The sequence below is a fragment of the Sciurus vulgaris genome, assembly GCF_902686455.1.
Source record: "Sciurus vulgaris genome assembly, chromosome: 12".
NCBI classification, from domain to species: domain Eukaryota; kingdom Metazoa; phylum Chordata; class Mammalia; order Rodentia; family Sciuridae; genus Sciurus; species Sciurus vulgaris.
The window spans coordinates 59773778-59795209 of record NC_136473.1 but is presented as its reverse complement, the minus strand read 5'-3'; the positions used below and the strand labels follow the sequence as shown (position 1 = coordinate 59795209).

Genomic DNA, 21432 nt, shown 5'->3' with positions numbered 1-21432 from the left:
CAAGTGCCATATAAATAAAAATTTATGAGATTATGAAGAATAACTATGTAGCAACAAATTGAATTGCCTGGAAGGAATGGATAAATTCTTAAAAACATGTAATCTATCAAGACTGAATCATGAAGAAATAGAAAATCTGAACAGACTAAAAAAAGTAAGAAGATTGAATCAGTAAACAAAAATTGCCTTAAAAGGAAAATTCCAGAACCAGATAGTTTCACTGGAAAATTCTACCAAACATTTAAAAATAATTAATGTAAATTCCCCTGAAACCCTTTTCAACAATGTGGAAAGAAAAAAAAATACATCCTAACTCATTTTGTGAAGTCATCATTAATCTGACACTACTGCCCTACAAAAACACTAGAAAAAAGGGGAACTACAGACGAATATTCTTGATCAATATTGATGAAAAATCCCCAGAAATTTCCCATAAAACCAAGTTAAGCAGCACATTAAAAGTGATTTTATTACTAGGAATTAAGCATGCTTTAACATATGAAATTAATAAATGTAGCACAGCATGTTAACAGAATGTAGGGAAAAAATACATGACCACCTCAATTAGTGCAGAAAAGACATTTTTTAAAACTGAACACATTTACATGGATTGAAAACATTCAACAGACTAAGAATGGAAGAAAACTCCCCAACATAATAAAGGTCACATATGAATAGCTATTCATATTAAAGGGTGAAAAATGGAAAACTTTTCCTCTAAATCATGAACAAGTGAAGGAGGACTGTTCTCATCACTTTTACTTAACATATTATTAGATGTTGTAGCCAGACCTATTAGACAAAGAAGAAAGAAAGAGAAGGGGGAGGGAGAGAGAGGAAGAGGGAGGAAGGGAGAACAGGAGGCAGAAAAGAAATGAAAGGATCCAGATTGGAAAGGAAATAAAATCATCTGTTCACAGACAACATGACCCTATGTGTAGAAAATACTAAACATTTTGTCAAAAAAAAAAAAAAAAAACCTGTTAGAACTAATCAAGTCAGTAAAGTTGCAAGACACAAAAGCAATACATAAAAATAAGTCTTTTCTATACACTAACAACAATTTTAATAGGAAATTAAGGAAGCAGTTCCATTTTACAATAACATCAAAAAGAATAAAATTGTTAGAAACAAACCTAACCAACAAGGTGAAATACTCATATTGTAGGACCCCCCAAAAGGAAGACCCTTACTCGAGTCTCAGGATGGCGCGCTCCAGGAAGCACGAGAGACCGGCTTGATGCAAAAGCACGAGGCACTTTAATAACGGAGCTCCGGGCCAACACGTATCTCACGCAGGAGATAGAGGAGTTGACCACGAGGCTCAGAAGTCAGGGGTTTATATAGGAAAAGTTAGGGAGTTTGGCATGGGTACACATAATTGGCTGATTCAAACATAAGCGGGCACATGACTACATTGATTACATCAGCAAGTAGTACGTGCAAATTGACATTCCAGCAATGTGGTAGGGCAGTTTATTTTGGTTAGCAGGGGTCAAGTTAACCTTAAAGAAAAGGGAAGAAGGGGGAAAGTGGGTGACACCAGATGGTCCACGGCCTTGTGGAGATTGTTTATCCTCCATGGCCAGTTAGATTTTGATGTTTTGGCAGTCTTATTTTAGGCTTGTTAAGGTATGTTCAGGCCTCAAGCCTGTCCCTCTTTGTTTCTTTTCCTAAGTTCATTTGCTAGACTACAGATTCTGTGCTTTAATTGTGGGCACTTAAATTTTAACTCCTTCATTCCCCTCTTCTTCTTTTAACTAATTCTAATCTTAGAATTTTATAAATCAGTATCTTATGGAACTTCTGTTTCTATATACTTTTCTCCCAAGTTATTTTCTTGGCGGAGGGACTGATATTGTTGCCTGAGCATTAATACCTGTACAGCACTTACTCTTTCCCTGATGAAGGTAACTAGGCGATTTCATGGCCTTCATTTCCTCGATTTGACCCGATCCCCTATTTCTACACTAACTACCTGTTCTTAATTCTGGCTTCATTCCCCCCTCTAATCTTAGGAACTCCATGCTGCTGGGGAAGAAGGTCGATGACCGCTCTGACTTCTTCAAGCTGGAAGTGGGTGGCGTGGGGCAAGCAGCTTGGAGTTCCTTTTTTAAAAATCGGGTCAATCGAGGGGTCCAAGGTAGAAGTCTGGTTGGGGAAGAGCATGTTGTAAAGTCATCTGGGGGTGGGTGCTTCTATGAGAGAAGAACAAAAAGACATGAGTACTGAAAGGAGATTAGTACAAAGTAAATGTTGCAGCATCTGAAACATGCCATTGAGTATCATGAAAATGACGGAAGTCAATCTTTCACCAGGAGGTGGAAGAACTGAGAAATTGTTCCCATAACTAGGCCTAACAAAGGCTGGAGAGGACAAGGCCTTCATTTGGGGACTTTAACATTGTCCAGGTTACCAGGAATCTAAACACAACATTTAACTCTTAATGTCATAGATGTTCCCAGAAAATATAGTTAAGCTACTTAATGTCATCTGATTTTTGTAAAATATCCCTTTATTGATATAACCTGTGTTTAGTAGAGATCTCTATACTTCTGTTACTTAGGGCTAGGTAATCATACTAGCAAACATAGATTAAGTCTACCTGTGTAGCTTAAGAAGGTCTTCAGGCCTTAAACTGACTAAAAACTTCTGACTCTGGCAGTTTCTCTTAATAGTTATCAGGCACACTTGCTGAAGAATCTTTCTTTCATTTGTAGCTTTCAGTCTTTATTCTAGTGGGCTAATACAAGTGTACATCTTAAGTTACATTTAACTATTATTTCTTTTAAATGCCCAAGAATGGCTGTTTTTGGTTTTAACTGTTTTGCTGGGTGTCTAAGATCAAGCTGGTCAAATTGACCTGGTTCCTGTCTTATTAAAGAGTCAGCTGAGTTCCCACAGGGGTTACTCATAGAGAACTTAAGAGCGGCTCCTTAGCTCCACCAGTGACTTTGATTAGGCAGGATCTCCTGATGACATGGCTTTCCTTGAAAGCGTCAGGGATGTCTCCCTTTTTCCATGACTTTCCTCTGCAGCAGATGCACTGAGTGATTTTTCATCCTCTAGTTTCAACAATCTCCTTGATCAGGAGGTTGTGTGACCCAGAGTTGCAACGCTCCTTAGAGAAGTCCTCTTATTCCCTGGGTTCAGGCTGACGTTGAGGGCAAGACCCAAATATGGAATTTTCTTGACCTCTGTATTTAATTCCAATTTCTAAGTTTGATCTTAATCATCCAGCAAGCCAGTCTCACCAGTCATAAAGTAACAGTACTGGGCTTTAACTTTAATGTCCATAATTTACAGTTATTTACCCTTTTATCTAACTGGAGTCTGTATTAGTACTGGAAGTTACCACTATCTGTTCTATAGGTGATGGCTTATTATCACAAGTTACCTAGGTTGTATGTTCTGGAAGCAGCTACTTCTGCAAAACAGTAACAAGCAACAGTTTTACAAAATGAAATTAGCAAGAGTAAAAACATATTCAGCTTGTATAATAACTATCTTGAATTTGGACTGAGAACCATATTATATCCCCAATTTGAGATCATACTACTTTTACAACAAAAACCAATCTTTTGACTATAACTTTAAATAAGCTGAAGTCTGACTTATTTTGGAGTCACTCTAACATGCAGTAAGGTGGAAGGCACAGCCTTATATCAGGTAAGGCGTGGCTCTTTACAGATCTTAAGTGTTTTAATTCTGATGTTGATCTTTGCTTCTTCCTTAAATATCATTAAATAGTTTACATATACTGTTTCCTGAGTCTATATAAACTTTATAATTAACACAATTTAACATTATATCTAAAACATGAATCAAAGAAAGGCTGAGAGAGCTTTTAACTTTCCTTTTGTGTGGCAAAATGCTTTCACCTTCTATTATATGAACCTTTAAACAAATCAGGCTGTTACTACCTCTTAGAAATACATTTACATTTAAATTTTTATCTCAGTGAAATAAGTAACCAATTTTATTTATATCTTATTGATAATAGGTCCCATAATAGAATATTAAGTGATAAAAATAAATCCCCAATAAAATGTACCCCTTAAGTTTAAGATTACCATTACAGACAAGTTTATTCTGGAGAATAGCAGCGCTTGATAAATTCCCTGCTTTAAAAACTTGTATACCTGGAAAATATGAACACATTTAATATGCAACTAGTGACCATTTCACAATTACCTTGACACTTTTATCTTATCAAATTTAGTTCTTAAAGAAAAATGTAGACTCTGTAACATAGTACAATACTCTACAACAGTTGTTCAACCACAATTGTATACACCCCAATCTTTAAGACTAATTGTTTTAAAGAATAAAACTTAATAGACACAAAGTTAAGAGTAAATTAGCATTTCAAATCCTTGTCATTTTACCCTGTTATTTTACCATATAGATTAGACTTTGATTTATATCAGAACATTAGTATTTTACCTTAGGAAAAACCTTAAATAGTTTTAACTGATTGTCTCACATACTTGTAACCAACTTAGTTACACACAAACTTGCTCAAACTTTCTCTTCACTTACACAGACTTTCTTAGCACTTACTTAGACCCTCATGTATTGCATCACACAAGCACTTTCTTACCCAAAAACATTTCCTTTTTCCTTCTACTAAATATCCATACCTAGAACCTTTTATTTTCTCTTTACTTACACGGACTTTCTGTCGACACCTTTTTGTTCACATTCTGAGACAACTCTCATGAAATTTCTGAATTTAGATAAATTACTCCATTTTAGCAAGATAAAATACCTTGTTGTTTATAGTACTCTAACTGAAACACAGTAAGAGGAGAGATGGTAACTCTAATTCCAAACCTAAGAGCTCCTTGGAGCTTTGCAGACCTGGAGGGGGAGCAGGGGGAGTGATAAGGAAGCAGATGGAACGCTTATCCTCCGGGTTGGGGTTTTACCTGTTAGGACATAACTCTTAATAACCTTGTTTTTAGTAATGACACAAAGCAATTCTAAACACTTTTTAATTTACCAACCTATGAAAACACCAATAATGTTTAAGTATGATACCCCACGGAATTTAAGGACTTAAGAGTACTTAATGTTATTTAACAATTAGCATTTTAACTTTGTAAATTAATCAGATGTCTTGACAAACACATTAGAGTAATCCCATACGTGTTAACTCCTAATTCACTTATTCTGTAAAAACCAAGATATCAGACAAGTGTCCTGTACAGTCTAGGTGGATAAAATACAGAACTGATCAAAAAAAAATCATTAACCTAGGTATGTAGGATCAAAATTATGAGCTCAGAAATACAGCATTAAAGAAAAACAAAACAAAACAAGAATCCTAGAAAATGAGTTAGTTCTGTGTAACAGCCCAGGAGTTTAAAATGCACCTCTTTTTTTTTTTTTTTTTTTTTTTCTCTCAGGTTAGTTCTGCCTCTCCCACTGAAACTGCTACACTTCACATTCTAATACAGACTTCAGCAAGGCCAGGCAAGGGGGAGGGAGGGATTGCCCAGGACTTTTTAACCCTTTTTTTCCTGGTTGAGAAATCAGGTTAGGTTTGAATGCAGAAAATCACAAAACATTATTTCCCACCACTTTTGGGGAATGGAGCTGCTGAGCTCTCCGCCTAGGGGGACTGGAGTAAACAAATCTCTTAGGAACAAGGAGAAGGACTGTAAAGTACCCTGCAATGAGTATCCCTAAGCCTAAGAATAGGGGACCTGAGGGAGGACAAAGGGAGCCCATCCTCCAACAAAAAACACCAAACACCAAAACAATATAAAGACAACAGACACTAACACGTCCAAGCACACTGGTCCGCGCCTAGACTTGAATAGGCAGCCGAACGCGACCTCTGACGGGGTAGGTCCCTGCGTCCACTCCCGCCTGGATAAAAGGAGCACTCCGTCTCCTTCGTTCCGAAAAACCACAGTCAGGTCCTCCTGACTGCCCTCCACCCATGGAACGTCTTCCAGGGCTGCAGCTTGCGGGACCGGGGCGTCCCCCCTTCCGCGGCCAGAGGGTCCTCACGGACCACAGAGGCGGCTGCATGGAGAGGGATTCCACGTCCTCTCCCTTGTTTCAAACCGAAACCAAAACTCACATACATACTGCGGGACGCACACAAACATTCAAGACTCACACCAACGTACCTCCAAGGGGTCTTCGAGCTCCTGGGGTCGCGCACTCATCCCGGACGAGCCCCCAAATGTAGGACCCCCCAAAAGGAAGACCCTTACTCGAGTCTCAGGATGGCGCGCTCCAGGAAGCACGAGAGACCGGCTTGATGCAAAAGCACGAGGCACTTTAATAACGGAGCTCCGGGCCAACACGTATCTCACGCAGGAGATAGAGGAGTTGACCACGAGGCTCAGAAGTCAGGGGTTTATATAGGAAAAGTTAGGGAGTTTGGCATGGGTACACATAATTGGCTGATTCAAACATAAGCGGGCACATGACTACATTGATTACATCAGCAAGTAGTACGTGCAAATTGACATTCCAGCAATGTGGTAGGGCAGTTTATTTTGGTTAGCAGGGGTCAAGTTAACCTTAAAGAAAAGGGAAGAAGGGGGAAAGTGGGTGACACCAGATGGTCCACGGCCTTGTGGAGATTGTTTATCCTCCATGGCCAGTTAGATTTTGATGTTTTGGCAGTCTTATTTTAGGCTTGTTAAGGTATGTTCAGGCCTCAAGCCTGTCCCTCTTTGTTTCTTTTCCTAAGTTCATTTGCTAGACTACAGATTCTGTGCTTTAATTGTGGGCACTTAAATTTTAACTCCTTCAATATACTGAATATTATAAGACATTTCTGTTATGATTTGGATATGAAGTATCCTCCAAAAGCTCCTGTTAATGCAGGAATATTCAGAGGCAAAATGATTGAATTGTGAGAGTTGTAACACAATCAGTCTATCCTAGTTTGAATGGACTGGTTGGTAACTGTAGACAAGTGGGGCATGGCTAGAGAAGGTGGGTCACTGGGGGAATGCCCTGGAAGGGTTATTCTTTCTATGGTCCCTTCCCTGTACCCTCTTTCTCTCTGTTTCCTCAGCCTACCATGAGATAAATAGCTTTCTTCCACTGGGCCCTTCCCCCTTGATGCACTGACTCACCTTGGGCCCAGAAAAATGGAATTAGCCATCTATGTACTGAGACTTCTGAAACTGTGAGCCCCAAATAAACTTTCCTTCCTCTAAGCTGTTGTTCTTGAGTATTTTGGTCACAATAACATGAAAGCTAACTAAATTTTTGGAACAAATTGAAGACACAAATAAGTGGAAGGACAGTTCATGTTCCCTTATTGAAGGACTTAATATTATTAGGATGTTCATAATATTCAAAGCAATGCATATACAAACTCAATATCATCTCTACTAAAATCCCAATGCCATTTTTTGCAGAAATAGAAAAATTATTCCTAAAGTTTATATGTAATTACAAGAGATCCTGGTTAACCAAAACACTCTTGAAAAAGAGCAACAAAGTGAATATTGCATACTTCCTGATTTCAAAACACATTACAAAGATACATTAATCAGAATTGTGTGGTATTGACATAAAGACAAACAATTTAATGGAATGGAGAGCTCAGATATTAACCCTCATGTTTATGTTCAAACAATCTTCAACAGGGGTGCCAGGACCTCTTAATGTGAAAAGGACAGTCTCTTCAATGAGTGATGTTAGGAAAACTGGATGGGTACACGTAAAAGAATGAGCTTGAACCCTTTTGGCAACAAATATAAAGATTAACTCTAAATGAATTAAAGACCTAAATGTAAGACCTAAAACTATAAAACTACTCCTACCAGGAAATGGAGGAGCGTGGGACTTCATGACATTGAACTGTGCAACAATTTCTTGGATATGACACCAAAAACACAGACAACAAAACAAAAATAGACAAATGGGCTATATAAAACTTTAATACTTTTGTGCAGAGAGAAAAACAGTGAAAGGCCATCTACAGAATGGAAGAAAGTATTTGCAAATCACCATCTAGTAAGGAGTTACTATAAAGAGTATTTAAAGAGTTCCTGCATACAATTCAACAACAACAACAAAAAAATCAAAAAACACGATCAAAAATGGTCAAAGCACTTGAATAGACATTTCTTTAAAGAAGATATGCGTGTAAGTGTATGAAAAGTCACCCAACATCACTAATCATCAGAGATATGCAAATCAAAACCACAGTAGGATACAATCTCATACCCATTAGGAAGACTACTACAAAACACACACATACACAGACACCTACACACACACACACACACACACACACACCACACAGAGAAAATAACAATTGTTGATGAAGTTGTAGAGAAATTAGAACTCTTGTACCCTGGCGGGATTGTAAAATGGGAAACCATTATTGAAAACAGTATGGAGCCAGATGTGGTGGCACACACACCTGTAATCCCAGCAGCTCAGAAGGCTGAGGCAGGAGGATCACAAAATCAAACCAGCCTCAGCAACTTAGCAAGGCCCTAAGCAATTTAGCAAGACCCTGTCTCAAAATAAGAAAAGTAAAAATGACTGGGGATGTGACTCAGTGATTGAGCGTGCCTGGGTTCAATCCCCAGTACCGAAAAAAAAAAAAAAAAAAAAGAAAAAAGAAAGCAAAACAGTATGGAGTTTCATCACACTATTAAAAGTAGAACTACTGTATGATCTAAGAATTCCACTCTGGATACATATCCAATAACTTAAATGCAGAGTCTAGAAGGATTACTTGCACATCCATGTTCAAAGAAGCTCTTTTACAATAGCCAACAGGTGAAAGCAACCCAAATATCCATGGATGGATGGATGGATGGATGAATGGATGGATGGATGGATAAGAAAAATGTAGTATAAATACACAATGGAATGTTCTTCAGTCTCTGAAAGGAAGGAAATTCTGCCACATGCAACAACATGAATTAATCTTGAGGAGTATTATGGCTTGGATCTGAGGCATCCCCACCAAAAGCACCTGTGTTGATGCAGGAATATTCAGAGATGAAGTGATTAGATTATGAGAGCTGTGACCTAATTGTTCCACCCTAATTTGAATGGACTAACTGGTTGGTAACTGTAGGCAGGTGGGGCATGGCTGGAGGAGGTGGGTCACTGGGGGGTGTGCCCTGGAAAGGATCATCTTCCCTGTGGCTCCTTCACCTCTCGCTCTGTCTGCTTCCTGGCCACCAGGAACACAGCAGCATTCCTCCACCTCACCCTCTGCCATGAGGTTCTGCCTCACCTTGGACCTCAAATAATGGAGTCAGGCCACCGAGGACTGTATCTCCAAAACCGTGAAGCAAAATAAACTTTTCTAAGTCCTTCCGGTCAAATTTTGTCAGTGATGAACACAAAGACATTACGCTAAGCAAAATGAGTGAGTTGTGAAAAGATAAATACCATATGATTGCACTTACAGGAGCTCTCCAAGGAAGTCAAATTCAAAGGAACAGGAAGTAGAATGGTGGTTGCCAGGACGCTGGAGGAGTGGGAAAGGGGAGTTGTTGTGTAATGGGTGTAGAGTTTCAAACTGCAGAAAAGGTTCTGGAGACCTGTTTTACAACACTAAGAATACATTTAGCACTACTGAACTATATACTTAAAGTACTTAAGATGATGAATTTTATGTTTTTACCACAATAAAAATAATTAACTTTTATATAGTTAAGTGTGATATCAAATGTTTCTTCACCTACAAATATTTTTTAGTCATCTACTTTTGTAATGATTAACCCAAAGGTAAAGGATTAATCTCTCCTAATGTGATTATTTTTCCTTTTCTCTTAGGCATGTTTGAAATATGTAAAAATCAGCATTTACAGTGGCTGCCAGATTCAAGGTGGAAGCAATGCCAATATATCAGCAGCCACCTGGAACCATTTTTACTCCTGTGTGAATCTCTTTTATCAAATATACCACAATGGGATGCTTTTAACAACAGTAAGACTGCATATTCTCTAATTAGCACACCATTCTATTCAGAAAATGCTTCATCAGAGGAAAGTAGGAAATCACCAAAAGAAAGTAAGAAAGCATTCAGTGTTTTAAGTGTGTACTTATAAACGTAATTCCATATCTTACCTTATGACAAAATTGAAAGGAGGAACATAACTATGTTCTAGGCACTTGTTTTATTCAATGTAATCTTCAGAGCAATCCTGTGAAATGGTTGTTTTTTATTTTTTTAGTGTTTTATTGGTTCCTTTAGGTTACACATGATGGTAGAACCCATTTTGATATAATTATGGAAGCGTGGAATTTATCTTACTCTAATTAGAATCCTAGTCTTGTGGAGGTACATGATGTTGAGATTCACTGTGGTGTATTTGTACCTGTACAGAGAAAAGTTATTGTCAGATTCATTTCACTAGCTTTCCTATTTCCATCCCCTCTCCCTTCCCTACATTCCCCTTTATCTAATCCAATGAACTCCTATTCTTCCCCTCTCCCCACTTGTTGTGGGTTAGTGTCCTCATTTCAGAAAGAATATTCAACCTTTGGTTTTGGGGATTGGCTTATTTCACTTAGCATTATAGTTTCCTGATCCTTCCATTTAAAAGCTAAAGTCATAAAGGCATCTTTTCGTGGCTAAGTAATAATCCATTGTGTATATATACCACAATTTCTTTATTCATTCAATTGTTGAAGGGCACCTAGGTTGGTTCCATAGCTTAGGTATTGTGAATTGAGCTAATATAAACATTGATGTGGCCGCATCACTCTAGTATGCTGATTTTAACTCCTTTAGGATATATACTGAGGCGTGGGATAACTAGGTCAAATGGTGGTTCCATTCTTAGTTTTTTGAGAAATCTCCATACTGCTTTCCAGAGTGGTTGCACTAATTTGTAGTCCCATCAACAATGTATGAGTGGACCCTTTTCCCCACATCCATGGCAACATTTATTGTTACTTCTATTCTTGATACAACTCTATTGTTATCTGTATTCTTGATACATTCTAGTTGGAGTGAGGTGAACTTTCAGTATAACTTTAATTTGCATTTTTCTAATTTCTAGAGATGTTGAACATTTTTAAATATATTTGTTTGATGAAAGAGGGCATCCCTGTCTTGTTCCAGTTTTTAGAGGGAATGCTTTCAGTTTCTTCTTCACTAAGAATGATGTTGGCTGTGTGCTTAGCATAGATAGCCTTTACAATGTTGAGGTATGTTCCTACTATTCCTATTTTTTATGGTTTTTTAAGCATGAAGGGGTGCTGTATTTTATCAAACGCTTTCTCAGCATCTATTGAAATAATCATAACTTGATTCTTAACTTTAAGTCTATTGATGTGATGAATTACATTTATTGATTTCCAGATGTTGAGCCAACCTTGCATCCCTGGGATGAACCCCACTTGATCATGGTGCACTATCTTTTTAATATATTTTTGTATGTGATTTGCTAGTATTTTGTTAAGAATTTTTGCATCTGTGTTCATCAGGGATATTGGTCTAAAGTTTTCTCTCTATGATATGTCTTTGTCTGGTTTTGGTATCAGAAGTGATACTAGCCTCATAGAATGAATTTGGAAGGGCTCCCTCCTTTTCTATTTCCTGGAATACTTGGAGTATTGGTATTAGTTCTTCTTTAAAGGTCTTGTAGAATTTGGCTGAGAATGCATCTGGTCCTGGGTTTTTCTTGGTTGGGCTTTTCTTTTCCTGGGCTTTTGATGGCTTCTTCTATTTTTTTGCTTGAAAATGATCAGTTTAAATTATGTGCGTCTTCCTGATTCAGTTTGGGAGGATTGTATGTCTCTAAAAATTTGTCAATGTCTTTGATATTTTCTATTTTGTTGGAATATAGATTTTCAAAGTAGCTTCTAATTATGTTATGTATTTCAATGGTGTCTGTCGTGATCTTTCCTTTTTCATCACGAATTCTAGTAATTTGAGTTTTCTCTCTCCTTCTCTTCATTAGTGTGGCTAAAGGTTTATTAATTTGTTTACTTTTTCAAAGAACCAACTTTTTGTTTTGTCAATTTTTTGAATTGTTTCTCTTGTTTCAATTTCATTGATTTCAGTTCTGATTTTAATTATTTCCTGTCTTCTATTTTGGGTGTTGATCTGTTCTTCTTTTTCTAGGACTTTGAGATGTAATGTTAGGTCATTTAGTTGCTGACTTTTTTATTTTTTTAATGTATGCGCTTAGTAGTGCTTTCAGAGTATCCCAGAGATTTTGATATGTTGTGTCATTGTTCTCATTTACCTCTAAGAATTTTTTTTATTTCTTCCCTGATGTCTTCTGTTATCACTGCATCATTCAATAGCATATTATTTAGTCTCCAGGTGTATGAGAGGTTTTTGTTTGTTATTTTATTGTTGATTTCTAATTGCATTCCATTATGGTCTGATAGGTTACAAGGTAGTATCTCTATTTTTTTGTATTTACGATGGTTCATATTTCTTCTTTTGAGAAGTGTCTGTTTAGTTCCTTTGCATTTTTCTTGACTGGGTTATTTGGGGGGTTTTGGTTGTTAAGTTTTTTGGAGTTCTTTGTATATTACGGAAATTAATGTCTTATCTGAGGCACAGGTGGCAAAGATTTTTTTTTCCCATTGAGTAGGCTATCTCTTCACACTTTTGATTGTTTCCTTTGCTGTGAAGAAGGTTTTTAGTTTGATACCATCCCATTTATTGATTTTTTTTTTTAATTTTACTTCTTTCTCTGGAGAAATCTTGTTGAGGACATTGATTCCTAAGCCAGTGTGTTGGAGAGTTGGGCCTACATTTTCTTCTAATAGGTGAGTTTTGTGAAGGGTGAGAGATAGAGGTCAAATTTCATCATATTACATATGGATTTACAGTTTTCCCACCACTATTTGTTGAAGATGTTATCTTTTCTCCAATGTATGTTCATGGTGCCTTTGTCTAGTAAGACATAATTGTTTATGTGGGTTTGTCTCTGTGTCTTCTATTCCATTGGTCTTTATGCCTGTTTTGGTGCCAATACCAGGCTGTTTTTGTTATTATAGATCTGTAGTATAATTTAAGGTCTGGTATTGTGATGCTTCCTGCTTTGCTTTTCTCACTAAGGATTGCCTTGGCTATTCAAGGCCAAATTTTTCCAAATGAATTTCATGACTGCTTTTTTGCTTTTTCAACTTCTATAAAGAATGTCATTGGAATTTTAATAGGAATTGCATTAAATTCATATAGCACTTTTAGTAGTATAGCCATTTTGACAATATTAATTCTGCCTATCCAAGAATATGGGAGATCTTTCCATCTTCCAAGATCTTTTTCAATTTCTTCCTTTAGTGTTCCGTACTTTTCATTGTAGAGGTCTTTCACCTCTTTTGTTATAATGATTTCCAAGTTTTTATTGTTTGCTTGTTTGTTTATAGCTATTGTGAATGGAATAGTTTTTCTAATTTCTCTTTCAGCAGATTCATCTCTGGTATATAGAAATGCAATTGATTTTAGGGTGTTAATCCTGCTACTTTGCTGAATTCATTTATGAGTTATAGAAGTTTTCTGGTGGAGTTGTTTGGGTCTTGTAAATATGGAATCACGTCATTGACAAACAGAGAGAGTTTGAGCTCTTCTTTTCCCATCCGTATCCTTTTAATTTCTTTCTTCTCTCTAATTGCTCTGGCTAGAGTTTCAAGAACTAATGTTGAACAAAAGTGGTGAAAGAGGTCATCCTGTCTTGCTCCAGTTTTAGAGCGAACTCTTTCAGTTTTTCTCCATTTAGAATGATGCCGGCCTTGGGTTTGTCACTTATTGCTTTTACAATTTGAGGTATGTTCCTACTATCCCTAGTTTTTCTAGTGTTTTAGACATAAATGGATGCTGTATTTTGTTGGATGGGATCAATAAGAAACTGATAAGAAGTTGGAAAGATGCTAGTTTTAATACACTAGTTTTGAACCTTAAAGCCTACATGCATACCTTATTCTATATAACAGATATGTCATTCTAAAAATTACATGGAAGTTAATCTCATTTTCAATTTAAATGACTTGCTATTTTTATAACATCTTTTCCATTTTCTTCTTCCACTTTGAACTTGCCCCCTGTCTTTCCCTACCAGTTCCACCTGTTACACCCCAACTAGAGATACAATCTAACTTGTTTCCTTCAACATTTTTCTCCATTTTGCTTCCAGCTTTTTGCTAAAATGTACAATTTTGTTACTTGTGCAGTAACATAAACATCCTTACAAGTTTCCTCTGCTCTTCTCTCTATAGGAGATAGAATTCCAAAAGTAGAAATGCTAGTTGAAAGTAAATTATTTTTTATTAATACTTGCTCCTAGGTTTATTTCCTTAAAAGTCTATGTTCAGTTTATATTTTCACCAGCAATATGAATATTCTTTATCCAGTAGAGGTATTGGTCTTTTTTAAAATTGTGTCCATGTGAAAAACTTAAAATACTTGAGTTGTAATTTGCCATTATTAGCAAGCTTACTTATCTTTTAGTTGTTGGCAATTTGGATTTGCCTACACCCATTTTTCTATGGAATTTGTATAAATTCTATTAATGTTATTAATAACTAGCTTTTTGTGTCTTTCAATATCTTTCTAAACCTTTTCATTGTCTATCAGATTTGTTCATAGTATATGTACTATACAAATGTTTAAATGTTTGTTAAGTTGATCACATTCTTTATTCTTTTTGATTTCCACTTCTGATTTCAAATCCCTTCTAGTTTTCTCTCTGTATCATTGTAGCTTTATTTTGTTGGATTTGTCCTAATGTACCTGGGACCCCTAATTTATTACAGTTTAAGATTAAAAAAAACAGTCATTTTTACTTAAATAATCTCTTCATTGAACCTTTTTGTAAAGTGAAGATATTTTGATTTTGCAAATAACCCCAAATGTATCCATTTGTAACTAACTTTTCATATACCATGAACTTTTTTTTAAGATCAATAAACCAATATTAGCTTTATTCAAAAAAGCTATTTTGATAATGGAAGCTGTATTTAAAGTTAGACTTTGGGAAAATACCATAGAAATAAAAGGTAGGTGGAAATGATAACTGTATCTGGGACTATTGGTAACAAAGACCCAGAAGCATTTCAACTTGCAAGAGACTGTGAGGCAGCAGGACTCCAAAATAGGTATGATGTTTAATTTCTGAAAAATTTGATAATCTTTTGAATTATTCTCATTTCCTATGCAATTGATTGATTTATATATGTTGAAAGAATTCACATTTGCAGGAACAGGTTATGAAGTGTTGACTATGCCAGGCTCGGTGGCTCATGCCCTTAATCCCAGAAACTCAGGAGTCTGAGGCAGGTGGGTCACTAGCTTGAGGCCAGCCTGTACAACTTAGGGAGTCCCTGTCTCATAATAAATGGTACAGGGATGAAAATAAGTAAGTAGAGCACCCCTGGCTTCAGTCCCCAATATTAAAGAAAGAAAGGGAGAAAGAGAAAGAGAGGAGCACTATACCCTTGCTTTCTCAATTTTTCTGAGCTGTCCAACATGTTTTGTTCCAGCACTATTCATCAACCGCTTCAGCTGGACTAAGTTGGATTTAAATCTACCTTAATGTCCACCTCTCTTGAGTATGAGGGATGGTTAGTGATGCCTCAAATTCCATGGAAATAAAACTTACTTTAAGTCAACCATGCCTTTTTTTAAACTTCATAATTTCATAAACAAAATTTTGTATTGTTACATCTTTTAGTGATTCAAAGTATTTGATTGTCAATCTCAGTTTCTTTCTCTCAATGTATCTAGGTGAACTTTTGAGTGAAAATGAAGATATGTGTAATCCTACAACTTTTTCCTGGGAGAAACTCACTCCATTTCAAAGACTTATTTTGGTAAGATGTGCTATAAGAAAATATTAATATTCCAGATGTTTTGAGCACTTTTTTAGTAACTTAAACCCTTTAAAATTAACATTTTATAAGCAAAAATATTGATTTCTGAAAACTAACTTTTGGTGTTTATATTAGAGGGAAGCACCGCCACTCTGTTCCACCCAGAACATGCCTTCATGTGGTGGGAGTCCAATCAGAGACACAGTCCTGCATATCTGCACATGTATTTCCTCTTCCTACTTATTTCCTCTCCCTAGAGAAGAGGGGGTCTTACAAGACTGGCAAATTTGAGAGATGAACTGAGAGTGCATGGCTCAGTCCTTTCTTCCTTATCCGTTTTGGGGTCTGTGCTGTATGCCAAGAGCATACGTTCTGCTATGTTTCTCTATGCCATAAATTATAGGATTTAGACCCTGCCCTTAGAAGTGAGTTGATGGCTGCCCAGCCTTGCTGTGTCAGGTAAGTCTGTCTAGTTGTAGGGTTCAGTAGCAGGAAGTACATTGTTGCCTCACACCTAAATCACCCCAACCAACTTGATCTTTGTTATTAATATAAAGGTGATACTCTGCCTGGCTCTTTTACTTCTCAATTGCTTCAGAATCTGGTTGAGGGGTAGGGGGTTGTTAGGTTGGGTATGTGAATTGGTGTCATTTATAAGACCTAAGATAAAGAAAGTTTAGTATATGCTAAGCATTTTACATACATTATGCTATTTAAACCTTGTAACAGTCTTAGGAGGTAGGCAAGATTATTTCCCCATTTTACAGGTTAAGAAACCAAGGCTCAGAAATTGCCTAATAGAGCCAGGATTGAATTCCAGACAGTTTGACTCTGATATCTGTACTCTTAGCAGTCACATTATATTGTACTTTCCAAAGTAGATCATCCTAAATTCATTCCGACCACCTCAAAAAAAAAAAAAAAAAAACTTTTATTTTCACATTTACCCTTTGCTTTAGTGAGGGGCAGATTCCTCATTTCATTCCTCTCTTGACCTCAGCTCTGTATAAATACCAGCCTGGACAATCAGTAATCCTCCTTTTGATGTCTGTCTTAAATACTATTTTTACAACACTAACATTTACTATAGATAAGAGATTGAAAGAAAAATAAGGCTGCATCTGGCTTATTGACTTGGTTTTTTGGCCTACAGTTTTGTCTTTTCTTTTATTTTTTTCAATTTTCCAAACGCAATTTATCATGAAAAAAAAATGGATTTGAACCTATAAAGATCTTTTGTACAGAATTTCCATCTTAGTCCAATTTGGACTAATGTAAGGAAATACCTTGGAATGGGTAATTTATGAACAACAGAATTTTATTGCTCAAAGTTCTGGAGTCTGAGAAGTCCAAGATCAAGGCTCTTGCAGAGTTAATGTCTGGTGAGGGCTATTCTCTGCCTCACAGGTGGCTTGTTCTTGCTTGTCCTCCCATGGTAGATGGGACAAATAGGCTCCCTCCAGCCTCATCATAAGGGTGCTGATTCCATTCAAGGCAGCAGAGTTCTCATGGTCTAGTCACTTCCTAAGTCCCCTCTCCCCTGACCACTGCCGTAATACTATTGAATTGGGGATTAGGTTCCAAAATATAAATTTTGAGGGAACAAACATTCAGACAACAGCAACTTCCAAGTTTTTAAGTAAAAATATCCAAAATAAATGACATACCCTATTTTTAAATTCTTTGTATGCATATCTTTTTATTAACTTTTTTATTTGTGCATTATAATCATACATAATAATGGGATTCATTGTGACATCTACACACACACAACATGATTTGGTCAGTTTTATTCCCCACTATGTCCCTTTTCACTCCCCTGGTCCACTTCCTCTATTCTACAGTATGTACAATTATATCCCAACGTAAATTGTTTTCTGCTTTTTTTATTGTAATAAAATATACATAGTTTCTTTTACTCCTTATAATTCCTTTTAATTTTTTTATTGTAAACAAATGGGGTACATCTTGTTTCTCTGTACATGAAGTAAAGGCATACCGTTTGTGTAATCATACATTTACAAGGGTAATGGTGTTTGATTCATTCAGTTATTTTTTCCTTCCCCCCCACCCCTCCCACCCCTCTTTTCCCTCTATACAGTCTGTCCTTCCTCCATTCTCGCCCCCCTCCCATCCCCCATTATGTGTTATCATCTGCTTATCAGCAAGATCATTCGTCCTTTGATTTTTTGAGATTGCCTTATCTCACTTAACAAGACATTCTCCAATTTCATCCATTTGCCTGCACATGCCATAATTTTATTATTCTTTATGACTGAGTAATATTCCATTGTATGTGTGTATATATATCACAGTTTCTTTATCCATTCATCAATTGGGGGGCATCTAGGTTGGTTCTACAATCTGACTATTGTGAATTGAGCAGCTATGAACATTGATGTGGCTGTATCTCTGTAGTATGCTGATTTTAAGTCCTTTGGGTATAGGCCAAGGAGTGGGATAGCTGGGTCAAATGGAGGGTCCATTCCAAGTTTTCTAAGAAATCTTCACACTGCTTTCCAGAGTGGCTGCACTAATTTGCAGCCCCACCAGCAATGTATGAGTGTACCTTTTTCCCCACATCCTCACCAACACCTATTGTTACTTGTATTCTTGATAATCACCATTCTAATTGGGGTGAGATGGAATCTTAGTGTAGTTTTGATTTGCATTTCTCTTATTATTAGAGATGTTGAACATTTTTTCATGTATCTGTTGATTGCTTGTAGATCTTCTTCTGTGAAGCATCTGTTCATTTTCTTAGCCCATTTGTTGATTGGGTTATTTGTATTCTTGGTGTAGAGTTTTTTGAGTTCTTTATAGATTCTGGAAATTAGTGCTCTATCTGAAGTGTGAGTGGCAAAGATATTCTCCCACTCTGTAGGCTCTCTCTTCACATTACTGATAGTTTCCTTTGCTGAGAGAAAGCTTTTTAGTTTGAATCTATTCCAGTTGTTGATTTTTGCTTTTATTTCTTGTGCTATGGGAGTCCTGTTAAGGAAGTCTGATCCTAAGCCGACATGTTGAAGATTTGGACCTACTTTTTCTTCTATAAGATGCAGGGTCTCTGGCCTGATTCCGAGGTCCTTGATCCATTTTGAGTTGAGTTTTGTGCAGGGTGAGAGATAGGAGTTTAGTTTCATTCTGCTGCATATGGATTTCCAGTTTTCCCAGCACCATTTGTTGAAGACGCTATCTTTTCTCCATTACATGTTTTTGGTACCTTTATCTAGTATGAGAAAACTGTATTTATTTGGGTTTGTGTCTGTGTATAATTCCTTTTAATCCCTTTTAAGTATATCATTCAGTGGCATTAAGTATATTCACAATGTTATGTAGCCATCACTTCTGTCCACTTCCAGAACTTCATCTTCCTCCTAAAAAGACATCCTGTACCTGTTAAACAATAGTGCCCCATTTCCTCGTCTGACAGTTGTTGACAACTCCATTCTTTTTGTCTCCAGAGATTCAGTATTTTGCTTATTGTGAATGGTTTATTTCAATTAGCATATTTTCATATTGCAATATTTCATATTGCAGCATGTGTCAAAATTTCCTTCTGTTTTAAGACTAATATTCTGTTGTGTGTATATATCACATTTATTTACCCAAGAATCCATCAAGGGACACTTGGTTTGTTTCCACTTTTTGGCCCTTGTAAATAATGCTGCTGTGAACATTAGTAAACACATTTGCTTTTGGGTTTTATTTGTTTGAATTTTTATTTTGAGGCCAAAATTTGCAAATTGAGATTCCACATAAATATTAAGATTTCTGACTTTCCTGAAAATTTAGAAGATGAAGCACTACTGAGCCCACTGTCCTTAATGGCAACAAAAGCTATAGCTGAGAAGTCTGGCCCCACAGTCCCCACTGCTACCTGTTATTTCCTGGCACTGAAGTTTAATGTTAGTTACACCTTAGTATCATGTTTTCATTTTTATTTTTCTCAGAGAGGAGAAATATTTTTCTTCTACCCAAACCACTTCTCTGATTTATGTGATCTACCTGGCCACTGTAAGCAGATTAATACCTCTACTCTAGATTGTAGGTTATTGGCAGTTATGTTGACATTAAAATATATTTATGCTATACTAATTGACAAATGAAAAACTGAACAATCCATATAAAACAACCTCATTTATAGAAAAAAGAAGAATAGATAGGAAGATGCTAGAAAATGTAGAAAATGTCTATGAAGAATCACAAGAAAAAAATAGCCTCACTTTTTTATACTGTTTTTGTATTGCTTCAATTTTATTTGATATATATATATATATTATCTGACAAAATTAATTAGATTTTAAAGTCTCTACTACATTGTCTTTCCCCAATAAGCTCCTGGTGATTTGATTTTATTAACTAGAAACTTTATGAGTATAGTGGTTCTGTTTTCCAAATCAAAAGTCAGAAAATATGAATTGAGAAAATGCTGATCATACATACTAGGAAACTGGGCCTGACCTATGAGAATCAGAAATCAAGACTGCCACATCAGAAATTAAATTAAAATGTATCAGAAGAAGAAGCGACTCAGAAAAGGACAAGGTGTCAGAGGTCTATGAGGGCAAGGACTATGTCTTATTATCACCTCTGCACTACTAAAGCCTACTGGACAGAAAATAGCAGGGAAAGATGACAATGAGAGAATTGCTATATTAAATTGCAAATTAATATATTTGTTATAGTAATTAACATAACAATTAATGTGACAATTGCTATATTAATGAAAATTTTTTGTTGCTAAAAAAAAAAGAGATAGTCAAAGGAAACAAGAGTATGAAGAGAGAGCCTACAGAATGGGAGGAAATTTTTGCCACCAGCCCCTCAGATAGAGATCAATCCCCAGAATGTATAAAGAACACAAAACTTAAAGCACATACACACACACACACATACTCACGCACACACATACCCACACACATACATAACCCAATCAATAAGTGGGCAAAGGAACTGAACAGGCATTTCACAGAAGAAATGTGATTGGTCAACAAATATATGAAAAAGTGTTCAACATCTCTAGCAACTAGAGACATGCAAATTAAAACTACACTGAGATTCCATCTCACTCCAGTCAGAATGGCAACAATTAAGAATACAAGCAACAGCCTCTTGGCAGAGGTCTTTTCTTTGGGCACAGCTATTGCTACCACTGAGGCCGCTGTTGCAGACACCGCTACTGCCATCCAGAGTCAGCTGGAGGTCTTCCCTCTGGGTGATGCTGAGCCCCACAGCCCGTCACCACTGCCACTGCCACTGCCCCACAACAGCTGCTACTGACCCAGCACCTGCTGCCACCACCACCCAGAGGTCTGCTGCCAGGGAAACTCCAGGTTTGGTTACATGTGGCCACTTCCTTCTTGGGATGCCAGCCAGGACTTGGGGAACCAGGGGCCAGCAGATTTACCACCACCACCATCTCAGGTTGCAGCACCTCTATCTGGGGACTCCAGCCAGGACCTGGAGGTCTAGTGTCAGGGTACCTACGGGTTTGGCTACACCTGGGGTCTTCCTGCTGGGAGTGCTGGTGACCCCCATCTTGATGCTGCTTCACAGGGTCACTCCTTTGTGTGGTCCCTGGTGGTCTCTCTGCAAATTGGAACAGTGTTGAGACCTTGGGACTGCAACATAGCTGAGCCTCTGGTA

General features: G+C 37.0%; 1 protein-coding gene across 1 annotated transcript in view; it reads left to right on the top strand.

Moving 5' to 3' along the window:
• Nucleotides 1-21432, top strand: part of DNAH14 (dynein axonemal heavy chain 14) — a gene marked incomplete at its 3' end in the record, with an annotated part of 400436 nt that overhangs the window by 328857 nt on the left and 50147 nt on the right. Inside the window, exons 71-72 of the mRNA XM_079107288.1 lie at nt 9784-10020; nt 15698-15783. Coding sequence (XP_078963414.1) covers nt 9784-10020; nt 15698-15783 — 323 coding nt within the window. The remainder of the gene's footprint in view (nt 1-9783; nt 10021-15697; nt 15784-21432) is intronic.